Raw genomic sequence first — 21,741 nt, 5'->3', positions numbered from 1 at the left:
GAGTCCCTGTGATAAGATGTTCAACTAATATTTTATCCCAGTGATTGAGATAACTTTAAATGTTCTTCAATAGTCCCTACAATAGCTTAGCTCTGTATGAAAGGAAAAAATGTGTTTATTTTTCATTGATAATTATAATTATTATAATAATGATTTTTTTTTTTGAAACAGAGTCTTGCTCTGTCTCCCAAGCTGGAGTGCAGTGGCATGATCTCAGTTCACTGCAACCTCTGCCTCCCGGGTTCAAGTGATTCTTGTGCCTCAGCCTCCTGAGTAGCTGGGATTACAGGCGTGCACAACCACTCCAAGCTAATTGTATTTTTTCTATTTTTAGTAGAGACAAGTTTTGCCATGTTGGCCAGGCTGTTCTCAAACTCCTGGACTCAAGTGATCTGCCTGCCTTGGCCTTTCAAAGTACTAGGATTATAGGTGTGAGCCACCACACCCGTCCTATAATTATTATTTTAATTATTAATTTTCTACTAATGCTGAGAAAGATGGTATAAGACATAAAAATCTAATATTTGTCTAATGATATGGGTCAAGGCACCTAATATCAATAGTTAGCTAAATAATAGGGTAAAATATTTATGAATAATTCCAATGTAGAATAATTTATAGAAAGTTATATTTTTCCACATTACATTTTAAAGTAACTTAAAATATTTTTGGCTATATGAAATTTATATATTCTTCCTTAAAGAAAGAAAATAAACTTTTATAGAAGTAGTTACAGAAATGCATTTGGTATTCATTCCTGGTGATACAGAATTGAATTTAGGTTTAGTGCCAGATACAGGATGAGAACACCATTAGCTGGAAACTATACTTACCTCTAGGTGATTTCTATAAATTTGAAGTCCAATGATTTCACTTATTAAAGTGGACAAACAAGTTACATGTTCCGGACCTAGGTGACAGTTACAAAAACTATCTAAAAGACAAAAACAGTCTAACCACGAATGAGAGGATTCAATACATTTTATAAATGCCTCAAAAGAACTCTTTTCTTATTCTCATTCTATCTCCATGTCTGGACTTGAGTATTGTGAACAATTGCAGTTTGGTCTAAAGAATTAGTCCATCACTATGAATTACCACACGTCACAAAATGACTTAAATCACTAGTGCTAAGTAAGTGGTAGGACCTTATGATTGAATAAATACTGGTTTTCTAGAATTGTAAAAATCCTCAGAAAGTGTATAGTTTTGCCTCAGTCATTTTACAGGTGTGGGAAATAAACAAGAGGTGAAGGGACTTGCCCAAGATCTCCTAAGTTCATGGCAGAGCGGCAAGTTTATTTGTAATCTAAGGTTGTTCTACAATACCATAAGAGTTCAAGTCAAAACTTAAAATGGACTTGATTTTCGGCTTTGTTTAAACCTGAAATTTAAAAAACTGAGCAAGATCCAGCCCAAAATAGCAAAAAGGTTTTATGAATACACACTTTTCGCTGACAGTCAACTAGAAACCAAATAGAATAGAAATGTTTCTATCAGAGCAGATCATGGGTGTATCATGAAAAGTAAATGTAACGATGCCAGCCTTCAGATTCCCTAGGATATTTTAAAACTCTCAAGCACTTCATAGTTTAGGGTCACTGGAGAAAATTACTTTTATGCAAACAAAGGAACACACATCTGGAAAAGGAGCTAAAGAAAAATTTGGCAGTTCTTATCTATTTTATTCCCTGAAGAAATGTGCTGACCATTAACTTCATAAGTTGAATATTATAAATGGAAAAAGGAAGAAATAGAAATCCACCCAGTTCTGGAATCATGGATGGAGTTCTGGAAGATGGTTTGATCTTGTAATCTTTTTTACTGGTCCTCTCTTGGCACTCACTGTCTTCTGCTTAGCTGGATTATATCTTCCACTGAAATAAATAAGTGTTCATCATAATTTTTCAGTCACCATTATGTACAACAAAAACATTATGGGCCACACAGGGAGAAATGTATATTGTACCTTATTCCCCACCCCCCACCCCGATAGACCCTCACATGGAAACCTTCCTGTGAAGAGTTTCAGCTTACAGTGCAAATCTTAGGCAGCCTTCTGTTATAGCATATCATCTCCACAGCTACAGAGGCATACAGCTTAAGGGTAGATAATTCAAACGCTGGGAAGCAGCATGTCAGGTGCCCTAATGTGGAAAGTTCTGTCTAATGAGGGATAAGACAGATCCATGGATTCCTTTCCTTAGATTTCCATGAGATCCTTTTTCCATTAATGACTTATGTGGCATTAAAAAGCCAACCTACCTTACACTCTGACTTGAGAGAGTAAAAGTCCACTTCAATTTCCTAAAAACTTTCTTAGTTAGGGGGTGATGGCAGTAAAACGATGAGTAAGAACCTGTCATTTTCTCCTCATTAAAATGAAGGATAAGATTCTCTTCTGCATAAAAGTGATGATAAATTGGCAAATATGGTTAGAAGCAACTTTATCAAAACTCTGGAAATTAACGAAAGTGTTGCAACAATCCTGGAGAATTTATAAAATAACAACAGAAACAAATGGCTGAAACTTCGAACACTGAGCTTTGTAGCATTTTAACTTGCCGTATGCCTATCCACTGTTCCCCCGGCTGTCATCCCCAGCTCCATGGCAGCCTTGAAAACCAAGAGTGCACAATTGCAGTGAAAACCCAGTAGCCTGGCAGACACCATAAGGGGCAGAATAGGGCTGGAGCTCCTTTAACACCTATTTCATTCCGAGAGGAGTTTCATTATTTAAATAGTCTGGTGATTACTTGAAACACCACTTACAAAGCTATCTTTATTTGACCTAACTTGGAGATGGTCCAGTGTAAATAGCCTTTTCCCTAGGGGCATGGAACAATAAGAAACCATTGTTTAATTTCAGAGCTGCCGGGAGTTAGTAGATAACAATTGAGGAAAAAAAAATAGGCTTACCAGGAAGCTTAAAAGGAAAAGCTGAGAGGCCAGGCTCAGTGACTCTCACTTGTAATCCCAGCACTTTGGGAGGCTAAGGGAGGCAAGTGGATCACTTGAGGCCAGGGGTATGAGACCAGCCTGGCCAGTATGACGAAACCCCACCTGTACTAAGAATACAAAAAAAAAAAGAAAAAAATTAGCCAGGCGTGGTGCTGCATGCCTGTAATCTCAGCCACTTGGGAGGATGAGACATGAGAATCACTTGAGCCTAAGGCAGAGGTTGCAGTGAGCTGAGATCATGCCTAGGCAACAGAGTGAGACGGCTGCGAAATGAGTGTTAATAAGCTCCATTATATTTCTTGGAATCTAGAAGACCATACACACGCGTAACTGTGGGGATGCATAGGAGTGTGTGCATACTCAGGAAAGGCCTGAAAAGTCCCTAAGCTTTTGCCTCTGGCTGACCTTGAGGCTCTGCACAAGCAGGAAGTAAAGAATAAGGTACAGTTGTAATTTGCCTGACCAGCTGTTGAAGGCATGTTCCAACACACACACACGGAGCCCATCAGCAAAGGCTAGGAGATTTATTGATTCTAGGCATTTAAAGAAATCTGTTCAATTATTAGCTGACCCCTAAGCTAACTCAGCAGAGACTTCAGTGTCCACCCCAACAAAGAATACAGATTTTACATAATTATTTCAGAAAAGTCACTAAACAAGCAGCCGCAAAAACAGTGACAACAAACAACCCTGGGGAGGGGAAAGAAACTAATATACAGAGTGGCCACGTTATATTTTTTAAAACATCCAGTTTTCAAAAAAAAATTACTATATATGAGACGAGACAAAAAAAATGGCTCTTATGCAAGAAAAAAAAGCAACTAATAAACACTTTCCCTGAGGAAGTCCAGATGTTAGACTTAATAGAGAAAGACTTTAAATCTACTATTTAAATATGTTTAAAGAACTAAAGGAAATCATATCTATAGAGGAAATTATAAGAATGTTGTCTCACCAAATCAAGAATACTAATAAGAGAAAGAAATTATTTAAAAAGAACCAAATAGGCATCCTGGAGTTGAAAAAGAAAATAACTGAAATGAAGAATTCACTGGAAGAGCTCAACAGCAGATTGGAGCAGGCACAAGATTCAGTGAAGTTAAAGATTTGTCAACTAAGATCGTCTGGTTTGAGCAACAGATAACAAAGAATAAAGTGAAGGAAATTAAAATATTTTCCCCCAAAATATAGTTCTTTGACATATTTTGAAATGTCAGTCTCTTGGCCAGCAGGCAGAAATGGCCTTACAAAGCTGTCTTAAGTGGGGAACATTTGCATTAATGTGGAGAATCTCCACTAATGCAGCTGTGCCCCTTCCCCTTTCTATGCTTTTCCCCAGATCTAGGAGAGATTGAAAATCTGACACATTTAAAAGTCTGAGAAGAAACATTTACCATCTATTCTCTTTGATGGTGGCTTCATCTACATAAAAAGTCCACCTTTGTTTGCTAAACCTCTTCTCCCTGCTCCTATAACCTTTTTTAAAATCAGAATCTAAGCCCCTACTCTTTCTGTAACTTCAAAATGGTATATAAGCTTCTATAACTCATTGGGAAGTTGGGTCTTCATTCTGAAGCATGTATACATATTAAATAAATTTGTGTGCCTTTTCTCCTATTAATAAATCTGATTCATGTCTGTGATTTTTAGTAAACTTTAGGGGCAAGAGCCTATGGCCCCCACTAAAGAAAACTGAACAGTCTCAGAGACCTGTAAAACACCATCAACTATACCAACATATGTATAATGAGTGTCCCAGAAGGAGAGGGTAAAGAGTAAAGGACAGATAGATTATTTGAAAAATAATAGCTAAAAATTTCCCAAATTTCATTAAAAATATTTATCTACAAATTTAAGAAAGCTAACAAATTCCAAGATGAATATCCAGACACATCATAATCAAACTATCAAAAGCCAACACAAAGAGGGAATCTTGAAAGCAGCCAGAATGAAGCAACTCAGTCTGTATAAGGGATCTTCAATAGGAGTAACAACTGATTTCTCATCAGAAACTATGAAGGCCTGAAGGCAGTGAGATGAAATATTCAAAGTGCTAAAGGAAAAAGACTTTCAGCTAAGAATCCTATGTGCAACAACACTATCCTTCTAAAATAAAAGAAAAATTAAGACATTTCCAGATAAGGAAAAACAGAAGGAATTAATCATCGGTGAACCTGCCCTATAAAAAATAGTAGAGATTTTTGTGTTGAAATAAAAGGACATTTGATAGTAGTGTAAATTCACATGAAAAAATAAAGAAAACTAGTAAAGGTAACTACATAGGTAAACATAAAAATAGGATAAATGTGGTTTTTGTTTGTAATTCTTTTTGAATCTCCTAACTGATTAAGAAAATAACTGCAGGAGCAATAATTATAAATCTGTTGATGGAAACAAAATGTATAAAGTTGTAATTTGTATGACAATAACAGCACAAAGTAAGGTGGAGGGAATGGAGCTACATAGGAAAGATCTTTTGGTACACTACTGAAATTAAGTTGATTTGAACCTAAAGTAGATTGTTATAAATTAATATCCTAATTGTAATTCCCAGGGCAACCACTGAGACCAAGACCAGATGGCTTCACTGGTAAATTCTACCAAACATACACATGTAAAACCAATCCTTCGTGCACACTTCATAAAAATGAAATAGGAGAGAACACCTTCCTACTTATTTTATGAGGCAAATATTACTCTTATTTTCTTGTTTCTGCTTGTTTGGGGTTTGGTTTGCTCCTCTTTTTCAAGTTTCTTAAGGTAGAAGATTTGATTTTTTATTTGAAATGATTCCTTTAAAAATATATTTACAGCTATAAATTTATCTCTAAGCACTAAACCTAATAAAGAAAATCTATGAACAAAATTTACAGCCAACATTATATTTAATGTAAAAACCAAAAGCTTTCTCTCTAAGATAAGGAACAAGTTAAGGATGTTCACTATTACCACTTCTATTCAACATTGTATAGAATTAGGCAAGAAAAATAGATAAAAGGCATCCAAATTAGAAGAAAAAAAAGGAGTAAAAAAAGAAGAAAAAGAAGAAGAAAAAACGGAGTAAAATGATCTCTATTTAGGTGACATGTTCTTATGTACAGAAAATACTAAGGCATACACATACACATACACATACAGACACAGACACACGCATGCATTTATGAGATCCAGGGTTTCTGGATTTAAGATCAATATGCAAAAATCAACTGTATTTCTAGACAATGCAATATATAGTCCTAAAATGAAATTTAAAACATAATTCTATTTCAAACTGCATCAAAAAGAATACAGCATTAGGAATAAATTTAGCCACAGAATTGTAAGATTTGTACACTAAAATCTATAAACTATCTATGAAAGAAATTAAAGAAGATCTAAATAAATAGAAAGAAATTCATGTTCTTGGATTAGAAGACTTAATATTGTTAAGATGGCAATACTACCCAAAGTGATCTACAAATTCAACACACACTCTTCATCAAAACACCAGCTATATTTTGTGAAGAAACTGACAAGTGGATCCTAAATCCACATGGAAATTAAAGGGACTCTGAATAACCAAAACAATCTTGAAAAAGAACAATAAAATTTGAGTACTCACACTTCTTGATTTTAAACTCACTAAAAAGTTAGTCATCCAGACAGTATGGTATTGGCATAAGGATAGGGTTATAGATCAATGAAATACAACTGGGAGTCTAACAGTAAACCCATATGTTATGGTCAATTGTTTTTTTACAAGAGTGCCAAGACCACTTAATTGGTGAAGTATAGTGTCTTCAACCTATGGTGCTAGGACAACTGAATAAATACAGGCAAAAGAGTGAAATTGGATGCCTATCTCATATCATATACAAAAATGAACTCAAAATGGGTGAAAAGGGAGCTAAAACTATAAAACTCTTAGAAGAAAACATAGGTTAGGCAATGACTTCTTATATATGACACCTAAAACACAAGTAACCAAGAAAAAGTAGATGATGGTCTTTATCAAAATAGAGAACTTTTGGGTTTCTAAAGATATCATCAAGAAAGTAAAAAGACCATCCATAGAATGGGGAAAAAAATTGTAAATCTTTTATCTGATAAGCTCTCAGACCTAGAATATAAAATGCTCTCAATGCAATGTAACAGAGACAAACAAGCCAATTTAATAATAGGCAAAGGACTTGAATAGACATTTCTCCAAAGAAGATACAGTTGTCCCTCTATATCCACGGGTGATTGGTTCCAGGACCCCCATGGATACCAAGATTCACAGATGCTCAAGTCCCTTACATAAAATGGTGTCATATTTCTATATAATGTACACACATAATCCAGTATACTTTAACTCATCTCTAGATTACTTATACATAATACAAAAGTAGATGCTACATAAATAGATGTTATACTGCATTGGGTTCTTAAAAATTATTTATTATTATTGTATTATTATTATTATTATTATTATTGTTTTTTCCCCAATTTTTTTGATCCACAGTTGGTTGAATTCATGGATGCAGAATTCATGCATATGGAAGGTTATCTGTATAGAAATGGCCAACAAGTACAAGAAAAGATGTTCAACATCATTAGTCATTAGGAAAGTGCAAATCAAAACCACAGTAAGATACCACTTCACATCCACTAGGATGGTTAAATTTCTTTTAAATAAAGGACAACATGTTGACAAGGATGTGGAGAAACTGGAACCCTGATACATTGCTGACAGAAATATAAAATGGTACAGCCACTACAGAAAACAGCTTGGCAGTTCCTTGAAAAGATAAACAGAATGGAATTAACGCAGCAATTCCACTTTTAGGCATGCACCAAAGAGAATTAAAAACATTTACACACAAAACTTGTACAGGGATGTTCATAGTAGCATTATTCAAAAGAGTGAAGAGGTATAAACATGTAAATATCTATCAGCTGATGATTTGGTAAATAAAATGTGGTATATCCAAAAACTGGAATATTACTCCACCACAAAAAGGAATAAAGAACTCGCATATGTTCCAACATGGATGAACCTTGAAAATGTTATACTAAGTGGCATAAGTTAAACACACAAGTTCACGCATTGTGTATGCTCCCATTTACAGTTGGAAATGTGTCACATAACATTTCAGTCAGCAATGGACTGCATATATGACAGTATTCCTGTAAGATAATACTGTATTTGTACTATACCTTTTCTATGTTTAGATACACAAATACTTACCATTGTGTTACAATTATCAGAGTGTTCAGTACAGTAATATGCTGTACAGGTTTGTAACTTAGGAGCAATAGGCTATACCATAGAGCTAGGTGTGTAGTAGGCTCTACCATCTAGGTTTTTGTAAGAACACTCTATGATGTTTGCACAATGACAAAATTGCCGTATGACACACTTCTCACAACATGTCCCCATCATTAAGGGACATGTGACTGACTGTATATGAAATAACAAAACCAGAGAAAACCATAAAGACAGAAAGCAGATTAGTAATTGCCAGGGGTTAGTGGAAGGGGTTTGGGAACTAACTGCTCATTCATATAGGCTTTCTTTCTGGGGTGATGAAAATGTTCTGGAATCCGTTAGCAGTGATGCTTGCATGACCCCATGAACATACTAAAAATCATTGAGTTGTACACTTTATTATTTTTATTTAAAAAAAAATTTTTAATGAGGTCTGGCTCTGTTGCCCAAGCTGCAATGAAGTGGCACGAATATAGCTCACTGCAGCTCAACTCCTGGGCTCAAGTGATTGTCCTGCCTTGGCCTTTTGAAGTGCTAAGGATACAGAGTTGTAGGATAAAAGGATATTTTTTTTGGTATATGAATAATATCTCAATAAAATAACTTTTTAAAATGTGCTTTGGGAATAATTTATTTCCTGTTAAAATTTTCTTTAGTTTATTAATCATGTTTAAAAAATGATTTCTTCTGGTGAAATATGGAATTAATCACAATCATTCAATTATTATATTTAATTAATATAGCTCATTATAGATATTACTTACAGTATGAAATGATTTTCTGTTACATTAAGGATGTTTTGAGCAGCTTCCAAAATACGGCCCATTTCTAAAAGATCTAACTAACATGATGACACTAATGTCTTAATAATAACTGACTAATGACACTAATGATGAAGCTGAGGTACTTTACTGGTAAAAGATATTTAATCTCCTAGATGTCTTTTAGAGCAATGTTTTCCAAACTGCAGAATGCAACTCATTAGTGGATTGATTTACTGAATTACAATAGCAATATAAAAATAACAGAAAAGGAAACAACAGAAGAAGAAAAAGAATATATATTAATAAAAAGAACAGAAAAGGTTGGCCCTTGGCTGGTATCTGGAAACTTACTGGTAAACAGTTCCCTACACTGATATAAACCTTTTCCCAAACGAAAAGAATGATTCACTATGCCTATGCTGTCTGTACAAACAATGTGGTTTATACTGAACACCTGCTTTCTTTCTGGGAGTCTGGAATTTTGGTGCACGCCAGGCAGACGAAGCCTATGTGATCTGCTCCCAGTAGAAACATTAGGTGCTAAGTATCTAATGAGCTTCTCTGGTAGATAAAACTTCAAGTACTGTCATACTTGTTGTTGTAATTTTTTGCTGGAGGAATTATGTATGTCTTATGTGGCCCTAACTTGGAGAAAACTTTTGGAAGCTTGAGCCTAATTTTCTGAGAATTCATCCCATGAGCTTTATCCCTTGGTTGATTTTGCTTTGTTTTCCTTAGCTAAGGATGGAAGGAAGGAAGGAAAGAAGGAAGGAAGGAAGGAAAAAAGGAAGGAAGGAAGGAAGGAAAGAAATATATATTAGCCATAAGTACAAATATATGCCAATCCTTATGAATTCTTCTAGCGCATCACTGAATGTGGGCGTGGTCTTGGGGACTCTGACAGTATATGAATTCTTCTAGTGAACCATTGAATATGGATGGGAGTGGTCTTGGGGACTCGGACACAGTGGTTATTGGACAAAATGTTGCTACCTCATTAATCTCCACCAAGGAAATTTGCTATACTTGAGTGGCTCTTACCTTGACCTATATTTAAAAAGGATTCTGACTTATAGCTGATTCACATCTTTGCTTAATTTTTTATAGTGTTAAGTTACATATTAATGTTTTCCCCTACATAGGATAAAGTTACTCAGACAAGGATTACCTGAGTAATTCTTCTGTATTTAGGACCAGGGAAAATTGCGTGTAGATATAACCTTCTAAACTCACAAAATATTTTCCTGGTTTTTTTTCTTAAGAGACAGTGTCTTGCTCTGTCAACCAGGCTGGATTGCAGTGGTGCAATCGTGGCTTACTGCAGCCTTGAACTCCTGGGCTCAGGTGATCCTCCCGTCTCAGCCTCCCAGGCAGCTGGGACTACAGTGCACACCATCACACCCAGTCAATTTTTCTAATTTTTGTAGAGACAGAGTCTTGCAATGTTTCCCAAGTTGGTCTTGAACTTGAGGCCTCAAGCAATCCTCCCGCCTCAGCCTCCCAAAATGTTGTACGACAGGCATGAGCCACTGCACCAGGCCCTCTGTTCTTTATCTATCTTAAATTGGTTTTATTTACATAGGATAACAGTTTAAACTGCACTGGCATCTACGTTTATTTTAGTGTCCACTCCAGTGAACATATTTCCTGACTAAAAAGGCATGCCTTGTCTTATTATGCTTCACTTTATTGTGCTTCAAAGATACTGCATTTTCTTACAAATTGAAGATTTGTGGCAACCCTCTGTTCAGCAAGTCGATCAGCACCATTTTTCCAATAGCATATGTTCATTTCATACCTGTGTCATATTTTGGTAATTCTCACAATATTTCAAACTTTTAAATTATTACTATATCTGTTATGGTGATCACTGATCTTTGATGTTACTACCGTAATTGTTTTGGGGAGCCATAAACCATGCCCATATAAAAGAGCAAACTGTTTAATAAAGGTATGTATGTTCTGACTGCTCTACCAACCAGCCATTCCCGGGTCTCTCTCCCTCTCTTTAGGCTTCTCTATTCACTAAGACACAGCAATATTGAAATTAGGCCAATTAATAGCCCTACTATGGTGCTGAAGTAAAAGAAGAGTTGCACATCTCTCACTTTAATTTGGCTAGAAATGATAAGCTTAGTCATTTAGTGAGGAAGGTATGTTGAAAGCTGAGATGGGCTGAAAGCTAGGCCTCTTGTGCCAAACAGTTAAGCCAAAGTGTAAATGCAAAGGGAAGATTCTTAAAAGAAATTAAAAGCACCACGTTAGTGAACACACAAATGATAAGGAAGCAAAACAGCCTTTTGCTGACATGGAGAAAATGTGAGTGGTCTGGATAGAAGACCAAAGAAGCCACAATATTCTCTTAAGCCAAAACCTAATCAAGAGGAAGGCCCTAAATCCCTTCAACTCTATGAAGGCTGAAAGAAGTGAGACAGCTGCAGAAGAAAAGCTAGAAGCCAGCAGAGGATGGTTCATGAGGCTTAAGGAAAGAAGCCCCCTCCATAACATAAAAGTACCAAGTGAAGTAGCAAGTGTTGATGTCATACCTGTTGCTGCAATTTTTTGCTGGAGGAATTAAGTATGTCTTATGTGCTGCAGCAAGTTACCCAGAACTAGCTAAGATCATCGATGAAGGCAATTACACTAACCAACAGATTTTCAATGTACACAAAACAACCTTCTGTAGGAAAAGGATGCCAGCTGAGAAAAATGGGAAATTCTGGCCTTCTCCATTATTATCAAACCTCTGAAGATTCTGGAAATCCCCCTATCTCAGACCCACAGTCCATGTGACTTTAAAAATAAAATGTGGAGGAAACTGTGAAAACCATGTCACCTAGACATTCCTAGCTAGAGAGGAGAAGACAATGCCTGGCTTCGAAGCATCAAAAAAAACAGGTTGACTTGTCTAATGCAGCCGGTGACTTTATGTTGAAGCTAATGCTCATTTACCATTCTGAAAATCCTAGGAATTATGCTAAACCTAATATTCCTGTACTCTGTAAATGAAACAACAAAGCCCAGATGACAGCACAAGAGTTTAGAGTTTACAGCATGGTTTATTGAATATTTTAAGCCCAGTGTTGAGACCTACTGCTTAGAAAATAAGATTCCTTTCAAAATATTATAACTCTTTGATAATGTACCTGGTTACATCCAAGAACTCTGTGGGAGATACACAAGAAGATAAATGCTGCTTAAATGCCTGTTAACATAACATCTATTCTGCTGCCCACTTATCAAGGAGTAATTTTAACTTTCAAGTCTTATTATTTAAGAAATACATTTCATAAGGTTATATCTGCCACAGATAGTGATTCCTCTGACGGGTCTGGGAGAAAACCTTCTGGAAAGGATTCATCATTCTAGATGCCACTAAGAACATTTGTTATTTATGGGAGGAGGTAGAAAAATGTCAACATTAAAAGAAGTTTGGAAGAAGTTGATTCCAACCCTCACAGATGACTATGAAGGGTGCAAGACTTCAGTGGAGGAAGTAACGGTAGATGTTTTGGAAATAGCAAGAGAACTAGAATTTGAAGTAGAGCCTGAAGAGGTGACTGACTTGCTGCAATCTGACAATAAAATTTGAATGGATGAGGAGTTGCTTCTTACAAATGAGCAAAGAAAGTGGTCTCTTGAGATGAAATCTGCTCCTGGTAAAGATGCTGTGATGTCATTTTTGAAATGACAGCAAAGGATTTAAAATATTCTATGGACTTGGTCGATAAAGCAGCGGCAGACTTTGAAAGGATTATGCCAATTTGGAAAGAAGTTCCGCTGTAGGTAAAACGCTATCAAACCACCACACAAATGACAGAGCATCTTCCATAAAAGAGTCAATCGGGGCATCAAACTTCGTTGTTGCCCTCTTTTCAGAATTTGCCCCAGGCACTTCAGCTTTCAGCAACCACCACTCTGATTCATCAGGAGCCATCAACATCAAGGCAAGACCCTCCACCAGCAAAGAGATTATAACTCACTGAAGGCTCAGATGATCAATAGCATTTTTCAGCATAGAATCTTTTAAAATTAAGATATTTACATTGTTTTTAGACATAATGCTAATGCACACTTAATAGACTACAGTAATGGTATAATGGTATAAAAATAACTTTTATATATACTGAGAAACCCCAAAATTTGTATAACTCACTTCATTGTGATACTAGCTTCATTACAGTGGTCCGGAACCAAACTCATAATATCTCCAAGGTATGACTATGTTTATGTCATTGTTAATGGTGTAGTTTTAAGCTCTCCTAGGTACATATTATTTTAGTTTAAAAACTAATATATTATTGTGCTTGAGGACCAAAAATGTATCTGAGATCTAAAAAAAAATGTGTATAAATAGTGGAACAGATCACAACTTCTTTAAGTTCTCTTACCATCTGCAATTTTATATTGTTGCTATAAAACCTAGACGTTCTGCTTCCAAAATATAGTGGACACCTGTTTTGTCAGTGGCATTTATGTGCAAATGTAATTAATTAGAAAGAAAATATGTAGCTAGACTTACGTTTTCACTAGATTCTCTTGCATCCTAGGCAGTTGATCCATCTGTTGCCTTTTAGAAACTTGATGTAAACCAGAACCCTGAAATACAAAAATTTGAGTGTTTATCCTCTTAGTTCATAATTGATTTCAGAAATAAGAGAGATAGTCAATTCTCAATTAACTCTCCCATAACCTGGTTTTTCTGCAGCATATGTAAGAGAAGCTTTTTGTGTGTGAGCTAAGATATTAGATCATTTGATATGAGTGACAGGTTTGGGTATATTGGAACAGAAAATAGAATTCATTCATTCCTTCAGCTAATGTTATGGAGCATCTACTATATGCTGCCACTACATTAAGCACTTAGGTACAAAGACAAACGGGTCCTAGTTCTATTGGGGAAACAACAAAATAAATAGGTGACTATAATTAAATGCCTTGATAGAGATGTGCACAGGTGCTTTGTAAGCATACAGGAGATGTAGTTAATTGAGGGTTTGGGGGGCTCCACATGGAAGAGTAGCCAATTAAGAACTAAGGAAAGGATATTCTAGGTAGAAGGAACAGTAAGGACCTCAGGTATAACGCAGTAGATATATCCAGAAACTGCACATAGCATTTGGTCTAACGGCAGTCTAGGATATTAGCAGGGACAAGGTTGCAGAGACAGGTACAGCCAAGTTGGAGAGGACCCCATAGAGACCACACCACAGAGCTTTGCTGTGATCCTCTGGGTAATGCAAACTGAAGGTTTTTAACAGGAAACAACACTATTGTATCTGTATTTCAGAATGATAGGCAGCAGAGAAGAAAAATGGGTGCGGCAGAGTTAGTTAAGACTTTGGTCACTATGCTGTTGACATTATATCTAAAGTACTAAATTTAAACCTAAGTACTACATTTAAACCTAGGGAGCCACATTTTTAAATGAACAATAACAGAATTGTCCAAAAAGGCAGCTGAAATACCTGGGCAGTCTGGAACCTATGTTATGGGAATGGCTAATGTAACTTAATATTTTAGCTTAGAAAACAAAACAAAACAAAAAACTAAGGGAAGACTGAGAGGCATTTACAAATCTTTGAAAACCTATCTTGCAGGAAGAGTGTAGACTTGTTCTTATTCTTCAGAGGATGTAACTAAAACCAATGGATTTTAAGGAAGTTTCAGGAAAGGAGAATAAGAGGCATCATATGATATTTTAACAATTTTAACAATTAGAACTTCCTGATAATGAAACAGAAAAGCCTCAGATTCCTTATCTGTGAGCTAAAAGCATTATATTCCTCAACCTCTCACAGCCATTGCTAAAATTCTATGTTTACGAGGATAGAAGCTAAAGCTTAAGTTTATTATGTGTTGCAAAAAGCTCTAATCAGTCTTTCTGCCTGACTTTAAGTAATGTAACGTACCTATGTATTAAAAAGCAATGTCCGTAGTGTTCTTACGTTGTGCATATCAGAAGACTCCCAAGAGGGGGAAACTCAGTTTCATTCAAAACAGTGAATCAAGAGTGAGACAAAGCCACAGAGAGGACAGCAGCAGAAGGATAAACAGCACACTCAGCAAATAGCTCTAGTTATCTACCAATGAATCAATTATTTATGTATTCAGCCTGGGAAGAACTGCAAATCATCCATTAACCTTTCCAATCACCATAGTATCCACATGGTTAGAACTGTCCTTCACTATAGAGATTAACAATTCACTCTAGAGTGAAAATCCTTATTAACATTTATACTGGGGACAGGATTAACATCTTCCTGGGAAGCTGTTAAAATAGGCTTTTATCGTATGTTCAGTGATCCTGTGGAGTCAGAGTAGGATTATTTCACATAAGTGAATTTTTCAGATAAACAAAGGTAAATGAATGCCTTGGGGACAAAAGACTTTACTTTTAACCTTAAAAGAATCCTTCAACAATGTTTTATATATCACCTTTTTCTTAATAACTTGGGCTTAATATTATGAACATAAATTTCTATTTTATGTTCAGTTCAGTAAAGAATTTTGCATATTTCCTTTTTGCCACTCTTTGTGAAAGGGAATAGAAAGCATGAGTCACCCTGCCTGACCTCAGGGAGGAACCTACAGCTGAGTGAAGCAAACAGATGTATCAGCAATAAGGGACCAGGAGGAAGGCTAAGGCAAGCAGAAATTCTGGTGTCCCTGTCACAGAGGGGCTCGGAAAATCAGAAAAGAAACATAGGAAAGTGATATTCACCATTTACTGGAATTTAAAACCTACTATGTGCCAGAAACTTCACCCAGCACTGCACATATATTATTTCTCTACATACTCACAAAACCCCTGCAAGATACTGATACTTTCTTTTCACAGGTGAGGAAGGAAATTAAGGCCCAGAAAGGCCACATAATAGCAAGTGCAGAGCTGGGATTCAGATTCAGATTTGCAATCCCACTACAGTCTGGTCTTTTCATCACGTCATGGCCCCATAAAGAGGTAGTGTTTGTGCTAGACCTTGAAGGAAGTGGAACTGGCATGTATGAGAAGGAGCACATTGCAAGCACATAGTCTGAGGAAAGGCATAAGGGTGCCTGTGTTCTAGGAGGAATCAATGCATCCAGCCCAGTATCAAGGACCATGAAGTTTAAGCTAATCATCCATTTTACAGACAAGAGACTGCAAGAGCTGATCCTATCTTGTCTCAATTTCTTCTTGTTTACCTTAGTCAACACCGCAACACACACTTCCCTTTACCCATGATAGACCTTTCTCAAAATTTTCTAAATATCCCCCTATTGGCTCTAATCCCCAAACCTAATGCTCTTCCTCTCAATCCTTTCATTAATCCCTCTAGATATTCGGGATCAGTGACTAGCAGATTATTCTTCATGCTACTCCCATCCTCAATATCCTCTACCTCCTTGTCAGACCTAGTTGTGTCTTCAGGACTCCAACCCTCTTTTCGGCTCTTTTTCCCTTGATCGTCACTGTTGAACTTCTTCACAGCTATATCCTAGACTATTTTTTCTTTTCCCACTGTATATTCTTCCCAATGCATTTCATTCATTCAATGACTTCATTTTTTTTTTTTTTTTTTTTTTGAGACAGAGTGTCGCTCTCTCGCCCAGGCTGGAGTGCAGTGGTGCGATCTCGGCTCACTATAAGCTCTGCCTCCCGGGTTTACGTCATTCTCCTGCCTCAGCCTCCCGAGTAGCTGGGACTACAGGCGCCCGCCACCACGCACGGCTAATTTTTTGTATTTTCGGTAGAGATGGGGTTTCACCGTGTTAGCCAGGATGGTCTTGATCTCCTGACCTCGTGATCCACCTGCCTCGCCCTCCCAAAGTGCTGTGATTACAGGCGTGAGCCACCATGCCTGGCCTACTTCACTTTTTATATGTTAACAATTTTCAAATCTTTATTTGTTTCCTGAGAGTCATATATCCAACTGCTCTTTGGACACTTCCATTTGGATAATACACACTGAAAACCGAGTTTACATCCTAATCTTAAAACATTACCAAAATAAGATTAATACTGATTACATATTTAAATGTCAGATATTATGCTATACAAATACTAAAAGATGTGGTGAATGCTGTGAAACATTGAGATGGTCTTTTTAACTATAACATTAGAAATCATAAATAAAAGATAGCTCTGACAAGGTCAAAACAAAAACTCTACAATACCAACAATATCATAAATAAAACTGAAAGGCAAATGAATAGCTTGAAAATAAATGCAACATCTTTCATAACTTACTGATCACCTCCCTGTCCTGTATTTGTAACTACGCACTTCTACCAACAGCAATTCTGATCTCTCAGACCTTACCATGCATTACTATAAAGTGAAGTGCCTTGAATTTCATGATAGTACAGAGATAGCAGCTACCAGTTGGAATTCTAGTGATTAGGGATGAAACTAAAAGGATAATTAAGGAAGCAAATATGAAAAATAATCTCTTAATTTGGAAAACTGTTATGTCCTTTTTACTTTTTTTTTTTTTTGAGATTGAGTCTTGCTCTGTCATCCAGGCTGGAGTGCAGTGGTGTGATCTCGGCTCACTGCAACCTCCGCCTCTCAGGTTCAAGCTATTCTCCTGCCTCACGTCCAAGTAGCTGGGACTACAGGTGCTCACCACCGGGCCCAGCTAATTTTTGGCATTTCTTGTAGAGACAGGGTTTCACTATGTTGGTCAGGCTGGTCTCAAACGCCTGACCTCATGATCCGACCGCCTCGGCTTCCCAAAGTGCTGGGATTAGAGGCTTGAGCCACCACACCCAGCCCTTTTTATCTTTTATACAAGTTGTGTATTTTCTTGTCTACCCTCCATATTTAGAAACTTAATTCCAACATCTGCTTCTCTCCCAAACCAAAACAAAACCTAGAAAAGTGAAAAATGTAATTTATAGTAAGAAGAAACACTTAGAATTTGGAAATAAAAAAGAGTTACCTGAGACATTTCAGCTAGGTATGTACGGCGTTCATTGCTGATCTTCTGGTAAGCCTATGTGAAGATACAAAAGTAAAGGTTCCAGCATATGAGAAGATTAGCAATACTAGCAAGACTAAGTTAAGGTGTATGTCTCTATAGTATAGGAAATAGTTTTGTAAGCATTTTGTGATAATTATAGAGTAGGTTTGTAGATAACATTAGAAATAATGGCAGTTTCAAAGGAATTGCTAAGTATATAGAGTAAAAACAAACCTTTGATTCTTGTTCCAGTTTAAGTGCATAGTATTTCACTTGACTTTCAAGAGTCCTCTTTTCTTTTTCTAGCTGTTTAAGTAATGTGTTTAAGGATTCCTGAAAATGTAAATAGTAAAATTTTATATGTATTCATGTTCTAAACAAAATAAGAAATGACCATCAATGTATTCACTAGCAAATGCCTTGTATACCTAACATTCTGTGATTTCATAATTCTATGATGTGTACTTTTTTTTTTTTCCAGACAGAGTCTCACTCTGTCACCCAGGCTGGAGTGCAATGGCGTGATCTTGGCTCACTGCAACCTCTGCTTCCCAGGTTCAAGCGATTCTCTTGCCTTAGGCTCCCAAGTAGCTGGGATTACAGGCACCTGCCACCATGCCAGGCTAACTTTTTGTATTTTCAGTAGAGACATGGTTTCACCATGTTAGCCAGGCTGGTCTCGAACTCCTAACCTCAGCCTGGTCAGGCAGGTGATCCACCTGCCTCAGCCTCCCAAAGTGCTGGGATTACAGGCATGAGCCACTGCACCAAGCTGATGTGTACTTTTTAAGTAATGGCAATAATCACAATATTTATTGAACGCTAACAATATATCATGTGTTGTACTAAGTGCTTTTCTTTTTTTCATAGTAAGCTATCTTTATTTGAAAAACGGTATCGTACAAACCTAACACTGTCTATCAAACTTCAATAAGGGCAATTTCAGCATCAACTAATGAATAGTAGCTCAACTAACAAGAGACCAATCAAAAGCGCTTTCAGAGGAGCAGCACTGGCTGATGTTCTGCTGGGGCTGTGGGCATTCAGAACCTGGCTACAGGGAAAACAGAACCAAACCCGCTGGTGCTTTGGACCCAAGCCCTCACATCGTGACCTGCCTCCCTCCTGGGAGCCCTGGCACTTCCAGGTTCCTTTGGCACTTCCTGGCCCCTGTGGGGACAGGAACTTGGCCTCACAGTCAGCTGGCTTCTGCCTGTTGTGGTCATTTTTTTTTCCAGAGTGCCCAGAGTGCTCTCTCAGTGGACATGGCAGTCACCCAGCTTTCCTGAGGTGTTTTCTCATGGAAGAGGGTCTTGTTATGAAAACTGGAAGTGTCTTTCTTCAATTCTTGGGCCAGTTCTTGGAACAACTTGTAGCAGTGTGATATAAGCAGTTCAAGTTTTCAGGTGCCTTGTGAAGTCTCTGGTCGGGGTCCAGGCAGTAGGTGTCCTCCTCCATGGACTGCTGCTGAGGCCCCATCATGTGTTCTCCATGCAGTTCAGATAGAGTGGGGAGGGTCAGCTACAGCTTCAGGAACTCCCCCTCAGGCTGTGCCCTGGCACCCTGCAGAAAGGCCTGCTCCCTGGCGTGGTGGCTCACACCTGTAATCCCAGCACTTTGGGAGGCTGAGGCAGGTAGATCACTTGAGCTCAGAAGTTCGAGACCAGCCTGGCCAACATGGCGAAACCCCGTCTCTACTAAAAATACAAAAATTAGCTGGCATGGTGGCACATGCCTGTAATCCCAGCTACTCGGGAGGCTGAGGAAGGAGAATCACTTGAACCCAGGAGGCAGAGGTTGAAGTGAGCCAAGATTGTGCCACTGCATTCCAAGCTGGGTGGCAGAGCAAGACTCCATGAAAAAAAATGGAAAGGCCTGCTTGCCGATCAGACTTTGGACTTGTCCTGTGAATTCTTTCCTTCTTTGGATTTCTTCCCACAATTGCATTCTGCTTCTCCAACTACCCCTCAGGAAATAAGAAGGATGCACCTGTGCTACCATTGTCATCCACAGTCTTCAGAGGAACTTGTGGCCGGGACGCTGGGGGACCCACTATGTCCTTTGCTGATCCCCATTCACTGCCAAGTCCCCGTCCTCCACGTAGTCTCTTACCACCCTTGAGCAGATACAGGGCGCTCAGCACGGTGTGGGCCAGGGAGGTCAGTTGTCTCACTCCAGTATTCATGGGCTGTTTCATTCTTGCCTTGGTCTGCTCCGGCCTTTCCTTCTTCTCCTTCTTTGCCTGCAAGTGTTGCTTCCATCTTGCAATTTCTTGGCTGGGCAGTTGTGCAGGTTGCTGATGGTCAGTGCTGTCATTCAGATCATCTGCAGTTTGTCCTTAAAGATCTCCAGCGTGCTGTGAAGTGTGAGGGATGTGATTTGCATCAGTCACTTGGGGAAGTTCAGGAGGCCTGTTTTTTCATGCTTTTCTCAGAAGCTCACTGTTTTAGTTTGTTCTCATGCTGCTATGAAGAAATACCCGACACTGGGTAATTTATAAAGAAAAGAGGTTTAATTGACTCATGGTTCTGCATGGCTGGGGAGGCCTCAGGAAACTTACAATCATGGTGGAAGGCACCTCTTCACAAAACGGCAGGAGAGAGAATGAGACCAAGCAGGTGAAATGCCAGACATTTATAAAGCCATCAGATCTTGTAAGAACTCGCTATCATGAGAACAGCATGAGGGAAACAGCCCCCATAATCAATGACCTCCACCTGGTCTCGCCCTTGACATGTGGAATTATTACAATTCAAGATGAGATTTGGGTGGGAACACAGAGCCAAACCATATCACTCAGTCATGTCCTGAAGGGAAGGCCTGCTCATTTCATTTAGAATCCCTCAAGCAGAGGTTTTGGAGCAGTCAAGGACTGACCTCCAGCATGGGTGATACGAGGCCCCCACCGGCTTGGGGTGCTGACCACATCTTGGCCCTGGCCTTTCTGTGGACCTCACCCTGGTCTGAACCCCCTGGGCCGTCTCTTCCCTTCTTCTCACTGCATGTCATCTCCTGATCATAAAGGCCACCACAGCAGCACATGTCCGATCACCCAGAGTGTCCATAGGTTCCCTGGCACTAGTCCTAGGCTGCACATCACTAATTACTACTGCCCACAGGTGGGCCAGCAGAAGCTGGGTGGGCATTGTGTGGCAGACAGAGGTGCTCCGTGGTTCCTGAGGGCTCTGCAGCTCTGCTTCCATTTGCCAGTGGCCTGTGGGCCAGAGCTTACCACTAGTGTTCTGTGTCTAACACAAACAAGGGCCTATCGACCAGGTAGACCACTCACTGAGCTGGGGGTAGGGGAGGCACCTGGGATTACAGAAAACTGTATTCTTGATTTTGCTGTACAAATAGAAAGTGACATTACTTATGCAATGCCTTGGAGGAGTGGAAAGAGCTCATGGCAGCCCCTAGCTCAGGCCACTCCAGGCCCCATCTAGCCCTACAGCACAGCTACAAGGTCAAAGCAGGGCTATGTCATAGCCCTGTGTCCACACATAATCATCTCGGGGCAGTGTGGTGGCCACCCCTGGTGAGGCTCATTACCCTAATTTCAAGTTTCCTTCTGCTTCAGGGAAGCCTGGTCCTGCCTACAAAGAGTCTGTCTACCAGCTGGGCATGGTGGCTCATGCCTGTAATTCCAGCACTTTGGGAGGCTGAGGCAGGCAGATCACAAGGTCAAGAGATCGAGACCATCCTGGTCAACATGGTGAAACCTCGTCTCTAATAAAAATACAAAAATTAGCTGGGCGTGGTGGCACACACCTGTAGTCCCAGCTACTTGAGAGGCTAAGGCAGGTGAATCACTTGAACCTGGGAGGTGGGGGTTGCAGTG

General features: G+C 38.6%; 1 protein-coding gene across 4 annotated transcripts in view; it reads right to left on the bottom strand.

The window, feature by feature from the left end:
• Positions 1–1,368: 1,368 nt before the first annotated feature.
• Positions 1,369–21,741, bottom strand: part of LOC105486026 (coiled-coil domain containing 169) — a 57,234-nt gene continuing 36,861 nt past the window's right edge. For 2 of the 4 annotated variants that reach the window (XM_011748668.2, XM_011748669.2), the window contains 4 exons: positions 18,138–18,236; positions 17,883–17,936; positions 13,478–13,554; positions 1,369–1,877 (listed from right to left, as the gene is read on the bottom strand). In XM_011748668.2, the coding sequence (XP_011746970.1) occupies positions 1,778–1,877; positions 13,478–13,554; positions 17,883–17,936; positions 18,138–18,236 (330 nt within the window). In that variant the 3' untranslated portion in view covers positions 1,369–1,777. Of the gene's footprint in view, positions 1,878–2,097; positions 3,069–13,477; positions 13,555–17,882; positions 17,937–18,137; positions 18,237–21,741 lie in introns of those variants that run through there. The other 2 variants (XM_024794172.2, XM_071081473.1) reach the window with 2 other exon arrangements.

Source organism: Macaca nemestrina, chromosome 16, assembly GCF_043159975.1.
Source record: "Macaca nemestrina isolate mMacNem1 chromosome 16, mMacNem.hap1, whole genome shotgun sequence".
In the NCBI taxonomy this organism is placed as follows: domain Eukaryota; kingdom Metazoa; phylum Chordata; class Mammalia; order Primates; family Cercopithecidae; genus Macaca; species Macaca nemestrina.
The sequence above is the reverse complement of the archived record's forward strand: the minus strand, read 5'-3'. Positions and strand labels throughout refer to the sequence as shown.